The sequence below is a fragment of the Hypanus sabinus genome, chromosome 6 (assembly GCF_030144855.1).
Source record: "Hypanus sabinus isolate sHypSab1 chromosome 6, sHypSab1.hap1, whole genome shotgun sequence".
Taxonomy (NCBI): domain Eukaryota; kingdom Metazoa; phylum Chordata; class Chondrichthyes; order Myliobatiformes; family Dasyatidae; genus Hypanus; species Hypanus sabinus.
Window position 1 is genome coordinate 90,267,512 of NC_082711.1, and position 11,080 is coordinate 90,278,591.

Below are 11,080 nucleotides of genomic sequence, written 5' to 3' on the forward strand. Positions count from 1 at the left end.
CATTTTGTCTGTCTTTATTTTAAAAACGAGGCTGAGTTGCTAGCTCGACGCTCAACCCAGCGCGGATGGAAAGCGTGCAAGGAGTCAGCCGGATTGGAACCCGGGTCCACTTGCTTAGGAGTCCAGTGCAGATGCCACTACACCATCGGCCAGCCATCTAACTACAAGATGCTGCTCAAATTAGATGATGATTAAGGAAGGTGTATCACTGTAGTTCACACTGATCACAGCAAATTTGAAATCTAAATATGGCAACACAAGTTCAGGTGGTGCAACATAGCACACAGAATAATAGAAATTTTCAGGAGGATTTAACATTGAGGAAATAGATGGCAAGTGCAGAATTTGAGGAAATTCATTTGGAAATGAAAACAATAAAATCACACTGTCAAACGTAGAAAAACAGACTATAGATAGTTAATTTCCTGAATGCCTTTTTACCAGAAAAGCTTTTTTCAGAAACAAATATGCCTTTGGACATGAAGAATACAAGATGAGAAAATCTTTATGTAGATACATAACTAAGGTCAGAGCAGTGAACTTACTGAAGATGGTGTGAGTTAATCTCATTGATATTCAACCAATTGCTGCTACCTGAGAAAAATCACCAGGATGATTAGGACAACCAGTGGCAATAGTAAAATTTACCAAATATTAGCACTATTTCCATCGGATCAAAATAGGCTAATAATAATTGAGTTTTTCTTAAATTGTGAGAGGATTAGGTAAGACAAGATGAATAAGGGCAAATTACAAGAGGAAGTCACGATTAGAGGTTAAAATTTAAAACTGTAATCAAACACATCAAGAAATCAGGGAGAAAATTATTCATCCAGGAAGTCATCAGAGCATGTAATATTTGCTATTTGGAGTGATTAAGGATTTACATTAAGCATCATATTTTATGTTGCTAGACTGTATTCACTGATAAAAATCTGCACGTCTACTAAGAAGATCCAGAAAGCCTGAGGAAACTGTTCTTAGACCTCCAGTTTCTTTGGAAAACTAAGCACATCTACACAGTGACTTATTGAATGCTTGTTCCACTTGATAGCCATAATTTACTGAAGTCTTATCCAGGGTCAAGGACAGCTTCAATCCCGCTGTTGTTAGACTCTTGAATAGGCCACTTGTACCATAAGTTGGACCTTTGATAGCACAATCCACCTCATTATGACCTTGTACTTTATCGTTTACCCGCATTACACTCTTTCAGGAGCCTTTACCTTACACACTGCATTATTACTGTTTAAACTTATTCTGGCTCAAAGCACCGTACAATGATTTGATCTTTATGAACAGTATGTGCGACAAGCTTTTCACTGTATCTCTGCACATGTGACAATAATAAACCAATATCACTGCATTCTCAGGGTTGTATTTTTCATGTCATGGCAAAGGCATTTTGGTTTCATGTTTTACAAAAAAAAAAGTAATCAATTTCAATTTTATTGCAAAGTGAAAAATGAGTTGAAAATGTTGAATAATTCAACATTTAGAAGTAAGCATTCCAGTAACAAGATTTAAAAACAAACATGGTTAAACCAACATTAAAAATACATGGGCCTTGAGATCACAGTGCTGCTGTAATGGCCAAGATTCCTTCTTCCTTCTTTAAGCAGCAATGAGCATCAAATTACGTAACTTTGCTGATACACCTAGCATTCATCAGACTTGTCTAATTTCTACACCCAAACATTACATTCTTCCCCAGGGAGGGTATGTTATTGGATTGTTAATTCAGAGGCTCTGTTCAATTACAATGCAAAAACACAAGAGAAGGATACAACACCTTGAGCTTGTTACACCATTCAGATTGACTTGAGTTTGACCCTCGAAGTTAAGAACATTTTCTGCCATTTCTTGACGTCCATCGATTTCTAGTGTCAAGTTCTAATAATTTCACTTGACTGTGCTCAAGAATTCCTCAGTTGTAGAGAGAACTTCAAAAGATCTATATACCTCGAGTAAAAATTCCTTCCCAACTCAGTTTTCACATCTGCCCCCTTGCTCTAAGATTACCCCCTTTTGCTTTAGATTTTCAATGCCTACTTTCTTAACCATTCTCAAAGTCTTGGGTTTTAATAGCACTACTCTTAATCCTCACTAGTGTTGACTCATCACAGAACAACCCAAATAAAAAATTATCCGTAAAATTAATGAGATCAATTTAGAACGTCCCATCCTATTATAATTTCATTAGTCCACTTTGATATTTACCTCTCAAGATAAACATGCATTCCAGGCAACATCACAAATAACACCATTTAATTAGACACGCAGCTTATTACAAAAAATACATTGATTACAATTTTTTTTTAATTCACAAGTTGCTTTTCTTCTGCTACTAACTTGAGACCTGGCATTTGGAAGTAATGACAATTAAGTTTGAAGCTACAATGTAAACTGATCCCATCATTTTCATTCCAATTCCATTGTGTTGGTATTTCCCATTCTTCTATTATTCCCTTCTCTGACTAGTTTCCACATCACTTTTTCTCAAAAACTGTAATAAGTAAAAACTTACTTGCTTGAATGGTCCATGTTTCATTAAAATCTGAAATAAATGCAAAAAATTAACTTTAAAATGACATTCAGGATTGTGTATTTTTACTCACTGAAATAAACAAGTACTTTCAAAATGAATTAATTTTATATTTTTATTTTAAATGTGAATAAGGTTATTAAAAATGAAATCTCTTTGCTATTCTTATATTTAGTTATAAATAATAACTGACAGAATCCCTATTATTTTTACACATTTTAATAAAGCCTGCTAAAATCTAATTGAGTATGATGAGTATGAATTTCACGACACGTGTCGATGATAATAAGCCTGATTCTGAGACACCATGCCCAATCTATAACAGAATTAAGGCACTAAAGCATGACATTCAGCTAGTATTTGTGCTACACTTACCCTCTCGCCGTTTCATCCAATTTTTAGTTATTCATTAAAGTTCATATGTAAATTTTTATTATCCAAGTACGTATATGTCATCATACACAATAAATATTCATTTTCCCGTAGGCATACCCAGTCTATCTATAGAAAAGTAGCTATACCAGAATCAATGAAAGATCAACCAGAGTGCAGAAGACAACTAACTGTGCAAATGCAAATATAAATAAATAACAAAAAAAATAACGAGAACATGAGATGAAGAGTTCTTGGAAGTGTGATCATTGGTTGTGGAAACATCTCATTGGATGGGCATATGAGTGTAGTTATCCACTTTTGTTCAGGAGCCGATGGTTGAGTGGTAGTAACTGTTCTTGAACCTGGTGGTGTGAGTCCTGAGGCACTCGTACCTTCTACCTGATGGCAGCAGCGAGGAAAGAGCATGGCCTTGGTGGTGTGGATCTCTGATGATAGATGCTGCTTTGCTCTGACAGTGTTTCATGTAGACGTGCTCAGTGGTTGGGAGGGCTTTACCTGTGATGTACTGGGCCAAATCCATTGCTTTTTAATAGGATTTTCTGTTCAAAGGTATTAGTGTTTCCATACCAGGCCATGATGCAGCCAGTCAATATACTCTCCACTGCTCATCCATAAAAGTCTGTCAAAGTTTTAGATGTCATGCTGCATCTCTGCAGACTCCTAAGTAGAAGCACTGCCTTTTCAATTGCACTTATGTGCTGGGTCCAGGACAGGTGCTCAAAAATAGCAACACCCAGGAATTTAAAGTTGCTGACCATCCCCACCTCTGAGGAACACTGGCTCATGGTTCTCTAGTTTCTGGTTCGAGTCTCGCGCAACCTGAGGAGGAAAAGTCTATATGCATTCACACTGTCTGTATCTCTGATAATTTCATATACATCAACAATATCTCCCCTTATTCTCTTGCATTCCAAGCAATAAAGTTCTAACTTATTAACCTTTCCCTGTAACTCAGGTCCTCAAATTCCTGCAATATCCTTACAGATTTTCTCTGCACTCTTTCATACTTATTGGCATCTCTCCTGTAGGTATATGACCAGAACTGTCAAGTCAAGTCAAATTTATTTATAAAGCACATTTAAAAACAACCCATGATGACCAAAGTACTGTACAAACCATAACAGGTAGCTAAAATCACAAATACGCAAAACACAGATATAAACAACAAGGCACTCAGCTTCTAGGCACAAAATAAACAACACGAGCCTAGGCACAAGCCAAGAATCAGCCATATCAGGAGGATTCAAATGCTAGTGAATAAAAGTAAGTTTTGAGCCTCGACTTAAGAGTCAATGGAGGGGGCACAGATCTGATAGGGAGGGGAATGCTGTTCCACAGTCCAGGGGCTGCAATAGCAAAGGTGCGGTCACCCCTGAGCTTAAGTTTAGATAGTGGGACAGCCAGGATCCCCAAGTCAACCAACCTGAGGGACTTGGAAATAGAATAAGGGGTTAGAAGGTCTGTGATATAATGGGAAGGGCATCAGCCCATTTAGGGCTTTATGAACAAACAGGAGAACCTTAAAATCAATTCTGAACCGTACTGGCAGACAGTGGAGGGAAGCTAGGATAGGAGTAACATGGTCCCTCTTCTGGGCACTTGTCAGGAGCCTGGCTGCAGTGTTCTGGACCAGTTGCAGGCGGGACAGGGACGACTGACTAATCCCAGTATACAGGGAGTTAGAATAGTCCAAGCAAGAAGATATAAGGACGTGGATGACTTTCTCGAGATCTTTGAAAGAGAGAAACAGCTTGATTTTGGCAATTGTACGAAGCTGGGAAAAAAAAATGGCTTTTACCACTGCATTAACTTGCTTGTCAAACTTAAAGGTGGAATCAAATATCACACCTAGGTTTTTGACATGGGGTTTGACAAAGGTGGACAGGTTACCAAGACTGTTGGTGATCACTTTGATGGAGTCAGGGGGGCCAAATAGGGCAATTTCAGACTTGCCCTCATTCAGCTGTAGGAAGTTTTGTGCCATCCAACACTTTATGTCCTCAAGGCAGTTCATGAGGCTGGCTAGATTTGACTGGTCATTTGGTTTCAGGGGGAGATAAAGCTGTGTGTCATCAGCATAACAGTGGAAGGAAATGTCGTGTTTTTGAATAATTTGGCTGAGTGGAAGCATGTATATAGAGAAAGGAATTGGACCGAGGATGGAACCTTGTGGGACCCCGCAGAAAGGACTAGCTGGGGAAGAGGAAAATTTGCCTACGTTGACAGAGAAGCTTCTATTTTTGAGGTAGGATGTGAACCAGTCTGATAACTCAACTGCTCCAATTCAGGCCACATTCTTTCTGCTCCCTTGCTCAGTGACATCCTTTCTGCAATTTGGCAACAGAAATGCATACAATACTCCTAGTGTAGCCTAGCTGATATAGCCAAGCATATTATAGATCATCTTCACCAACCCATCTACCTACTTCCAGGGAAAGTATATACACGTAGACAAAAGGTCTTTTCTTACACTTCCCTCAGCCGTTTCTATCTCAATGTAGTGGGAGTGAGCCATATACTAGTTGTTACCAAGCCTGCATCAACCCCCCAAGTTTCCCCATGTTGGCCTTTCATATTTATCCTAGAAGTTGGTGGGGTCCTTCAGAGTCTTGAATGGTTTGCTCAACACCTTCCTGTGGCAAATTCCACTTGCTGTTGTACCCTGGATTCGATCACCCCCTGAAAACTGTATTAATAAATCAGAAACCAAGCCATTCATAAAACAGTATGGAGAACTTCAAAGTTATCTCAAACAGAATAGCATGGAGACAATTTAAATTGAGTGACATGATAGATGCTCTAACTTCAGAAATCAATGGAAATATGTGCAAATACCTACAAAGCAAGGCACTATAAAAATAGAGTTCCAAGAACAAAAGAACCCCAAATAACATACGTAGACTGACATGGACACAACATGAAGTAATATGGCCTTGTCGGCATCATTTGACAATGGGACCAAATGTATGCTCAAATCTCCACAAACCACAAATGGACAATTGCCAAATGAACTGCTTCCATTATAAAAGAACTACAGGTTCCCCTGCTATCTGAAAGTGGAGCATTCCTATGAAACCTTTCGTAAGCCGAAATGGCGTAAAGTGAAGAAGCAATTACCATTAATTGACATGGGAAAAATTTTTGAGCATTCCCAGACCCAAAAAATAACCTACCCAATCATACCAAATAACACACAAAACCTAAAATAACACTAACATATAGTAAAAGCAGGAATGATATGATCAATACATAGCCTATATAAAGTAGAAATAATGTATGTACAGTGTAGTTTCACTTATCAGAATTGGGAAGATTTAGCCAAAACCAATTTGTGGAGAAAAAATAAAATAAATCGGCATGTATACATATGAGAACATACATACCCGCGCAAGGCTTTACGGTCATGGTAGTCTTTCTCGGGGTAAACACAAGTTTAAAGTGGGTGCCTTTTCTCGTAAAAGCAAAAATCCTCTTCCGATTTCTTTCGGATAGCGAAAACAGGTACTAATGTAGGTCCTTCGTAAAAGCCAAGTGGCATAAAGCAGGGGACACATCGCCCATCTTGGAAACTAGCTGGATTGCCAGGTGCATTAGTTCCATGCACATTTCTTGAGCTCAATACAACTGGCTTCTGTTTCTTAAAGTAGATCAGGTTACAAAGAGGAAATTCAGACCAACACGACTGGGACAAAACAGTGGTACAGCCACTTGACCTGCAACCTCACAGGTCCAACAGGCTGGATGGAGTCTGCGCCTTCTCCCTGTGACTACATGGGCTTCCGCTAAGTGCCTCCTACATCCCAAAGACATGCAGGTTGTTCAGTTGATTTATCTCTGTAAATTGTCCCAGTGTGCACGTGTGTTGGAGAATCACAAGGAAACTGATGTGAATGTGGAGAGAATGAAATGAGTGTAGTGGGTGCTTGAAGGTCAGTGCAGATTCAGTATGTTGAAGGAGCTGTACTATGAATATAGTTGGCCAACTACAATCTGCTTGAAAAGTTCTGATAGCGCTGATGTTGAGCACAGCCACTAACAGTGAGCATTACACCTTCATGGAAATTAAAAGTTATAGAATAAAATGGTGATTTAAAATTTTAATTCAAAATTTTCAGATTTGCTTTAACATTATAAATAAGGTGCTAGATGCCTCAACCTAAAATACATACAAAACACTCAGAGCAATGGAAAGTCATTGGCAAAATTGCATCATAACTAAGCAAGCAATTATTGACAAATCAATTCAGGGCTACTCATTATGATTGAATCAATAAATTCAGAGTAAAAATAATAAAATCAATGAATGTTATGGAATTTACTTGATATTCATGAATTAGCAAATTCATAGAACCCATGTAACAGAGTAATGGGCAGCTCAGAATAGACCATTGCTAAAATCAACACAGCAATAAATTAATGGAGTAACCAACAGCAATATTAGAATTAATAATGCGAGCAACATGCACATCAATATATTTAAGGGGTATCAATTGATTAGCAAAGCACATTAAATTACTAGATAAATTAACAGATTATTAAAAATAATTAATAGTGAAATGAGCATTAATCACTACCAGTTAATTAAAACAAAAGTCACAAAAATGTTAATAGAAGAGAATGCACCATGGTCCTGGAGGAACGTTGTTTCATTTTTACTGTGTACTGTACCAGCAGTTATGGTTGAAATGACAATAAAAGCAACTTGACTTGACTTGAAAAGACATTTAGCCACCTTTATGATTGAACCCACGGAGATGGAAGCAGAGGTGACTGCAAAATACTGGAGGTAAAGTAGCCAAGACAAAGACAGACTTGCTATAAAGCCCAGGACCTGACCTCAGGGCAAAATTGTAAAGTACATTTAATTTATTGGGAAGATGAGAGAGTAGATCAGAGTGGGACATAATTTTGTTCACATATTTCCAGAAGACTGCATACTGGATAGCATCATCATGCGGAACTGTTGGAACGAAGGTAGCAATTAGAGCAGGCACGTGATCAGTTACTAAAACACCTTTTAATGGATGTTAGAGATTTGCCCCATTAGAAAATCAGCTTAAAAGCATCAGGAAATATCTTTTGCAGAGAGAAGCATTTTCCATGTACAGCACCTCTAATAAAGTGTTGATTGCCTACAGGCATCACATGGGAAGTCAAGGCCAAATTTTCATGCAAGGCAGAGGTAAGGAGAGTAAAATTAGTCAGAAGATACATATTAAAACTGACAATTTTAGGTTATATCCCATTTTAGTTTTCCCATTATAAATACAAATGAATTGATAATGAAAGCTAGAACAACCTGTCACATCGTAATCACAACTAATTTATTAATGATGATACCACAGCAATTTATAATCCAAAATACTGGTAATATGTATATTATAAGTGTCATTTTTGCACATAAAAGTGACAATGAATTCTTTTAACTAGTGATATTTTTCATTTCAGAACAGTTTAAATGAAATCAATAGGATCAGATATCTTTAACAGCTATACCTATAAACATACTCATTAAAAAATGTTACCCTTTCAAAGTCTTGTGAACAAAATGTATAATTTAGTGCATCATTTCCAAATGACAGCTAGAACAAAAATGATGCCGTAACCGTAAATTTCCCCTCTGAGAAAAATAAGTTTCTAAATGTTTTACATAAAGATCTTTATGTTATGATCAATAATTAAATCCAGCAGAGACCTGTTTCTGTATTATTTCACATGCCAGTACATTTTTCGCATGATGCACGATATATCCTTGCCAGTGTATTTATATCTCACTAAATACCCCCCTCAGAAATCCAGAGATCATGCAGCAGATACCAAAGATCGTGGGGGTTGGGGAAATACGGCGTCCTGCCATCTTGATAAGAAACTGAACAGGACCGCGGGTACACCATCGTCTGCATGCCTCCGAGATACCTTACCATATGGAAGTTTACCCGCACTGATCAAACGCGCCAGACTGAAAAAAAAAACAAGAAGCATGTAAACTGGAATCTCAAGTCAAGTAATTTCGAGTCCATACTGTATTCAGCTTTCCTTGCTGACGCTGCCATCACCGACGTGGGAGGGGGAAAATGTCGACAACCAATTACTTCTATCGAAGCCGCCGCGTGCTTTAAACAATTAAATAAATTCCCCCTAGCAACAACATTTCAATTGGTTGGAATGGAGAACCCGTATTTACCAGCCGAAAGAGGATGTTGCTGGAAGTTCACGGACACACGGCAACATCAGGCAGCCGACAATGCGCTCCCCAAACCGGCGCTCAGGTGTGTCTCTGACGCAGGCGCGGCTCAATAATGCCCGGAGAACACGTAACTTCCATTATCCTGACACTCAGCTGGTCCCTCTCTGCTTCAATAACTCTCTCCGCTGCCCCTGCTGGCGCCAGCTAAGTAAAAAGGGAACAGCCCTCCCCCGTCCGTTCAAAGAGATGCGCTGAAACATTTTACGGGAGGAATGTGATGCACCCAGAGCGTGCGAGAAGGGAGAGGTGCACCGGGTGGGAATCAAGGAATGTTGCCTTGAGGACTTGGAGGGATGCAGCAAGCCAGAGGGAATCAGCTACTGATTGTACTGAGATCCCGAGGTGAAGAGTGCAGTTGACAAAATGTAGTTGTATTCAAGAATTCTCGAGGAGGTACAGTGGATTCTGGTTAATGGGACTCATCAGAACCAGTATATTTAGGCCCAATTAAGTGGCTACCCCAATTAGCATGTTATTAGCAAGTTTCATGGAAATAGTTAAAAAGATGTTTAAAAGACAAACTACCACTTAACTAATAAATAAAGTACTTAAGTGAAATACAGGACAGATAGGAACACTACTAAAACTACAACACTACTATAAAACTGTGTATTAGTTCCTAATAATTATCAACAGAGGAATTAATCTAGCGTATGCTGCTGTGTTCTTTTGATTGACTGTAAATGAACTTATCAGCACGTACACCTAGTGCAGATAATCAACTGCCTTCAAACAATGCTTTCCATGATTGCATTCTGCAAATCATTCATTTTCATTGTCAGCTTCAAGATGATTGTCTAAACGTAAGGGAGCTAAGAGGAAAAGGTTTATTTTACACAGGAAGTATTTATGCTTTAAATAATTTGTAGACACATCATACATATTCACTGGGCTGGAAAGACTCCTTTATTATGACAGGTTTTTGACATTTCATGATTGTCTGATTTTAAATAGGCCTTGAATACTGAGAATTGAAGAAAGTAGTGATGAAGGGTCATGACTGCAAGTATTCTCAAAAATGTCCACAAATAAGGCTTGGCAGAACTCAGCAACTCAAAGAAGGAACTAAATTTAAATGTAAGACCAATAATCGGCAGGTACTGGGGTGGCGTGGTAGGGTGGTGGTCAGCACAACCCAGGTCATCTCCCACCACTGCCTGGAAGGAGTTTGTATGTTTTCACCGTAACCGTGTGGGTTTCCTCCGACAGTCCAATGACGTAGTGGTTAGTAGGTTAATTGTTCGTTGTAAGTTGTCCCGTGATTAGGCTAGGGTTAAATCGGGTTGCTGGGCGGTGTGGCTCGAAGGACCAGAAGGTCTTATTCCATCCAGTATCTCAATAAATAAATATGCATATCTCCAGAACATATCCATCACCAGTGAATATCTCATAGAAACATAGAAAACTTACAGCATAATACAGGCCCTTCGGCCCACCAAGTTGTACCAAACATGTCCCTACCTTAGAAACTAGTAGGCTTACCTACAGCCCTCTATCTTTCTAAGCTCCATGTACCTATCCAAAAGTCTCTTATAAGACCCTATCGTATCCTCCTCCACCACCGTTGCTGGCAGCCCATTCCACACACTTACCACTCTCTGTGTAAAAAACTTACCCCTGACATCTCCTCTGTACCTGCTCCCCAGCACCTTAAACCTGTGTCCTCTTGTGGCAACCATTTCAGTCCTGGGAAAAAGCCTCTGACTATCTACATGATTAATGACACTCATCATCTTATACTGTTACGCCTGTGCCCCAACTCTGAGGGGCCGAAAGGTACAAAGTAGCCCCCCCTCCTCCTTTTTGAGAACCGCAAGATGGCTATTAATTCAGGTCAGGAGACCCAGGAAATGAGAGAGAGACACGCAGAATCCACAAGGGGTTTGGAATGT

At 39.1% G+C, this 11,080-nt stretch overlaps 1 protein-coding gene across 9 annotated transcripts in view; it reads right to left on the bottom strand.

The window, feature by feature from the left end:
* The window catches only part of ica1 (islet cell autoantigen 1), a 139,962-nt gene extending 130,691 nt beyond the window's left edge, over positions 1 to 9,271 (bottom strand). Inside the window, exons 1-3 of one of the 9 annotated variants that reach the window (XM_059972603.1) lie at positions 9,126 to 9,271; positions 8,863 to 8,900; positions 2,528 to 2,557 (exon numbers count right to left, since the gene is read on the bottom strand). In XM_059972603.1, the coding sequence (XP_059828586.1) occupies positions 2,528 to 2,544 (17 nt within the window). In that variant the 5' untranslated portion in view covers positions 2,545 to 2,557; positions 8,863 to 8,900; positions 9,126 to 9,271. Of the gene's footprint in view, positions 1 to 2,527; positions 2,558 to 8,636; positions 9,090 to 9,125 lie in introns of those variants that run through there. The other 8 variants (XM_059972601.1, XM_059972600.1, XM_059972604.1 and 5 more) reach the window with 8 other exon arrangements.
* Positions 9,272 to 11,080: the final 1,809 nt, after the last annotated feature.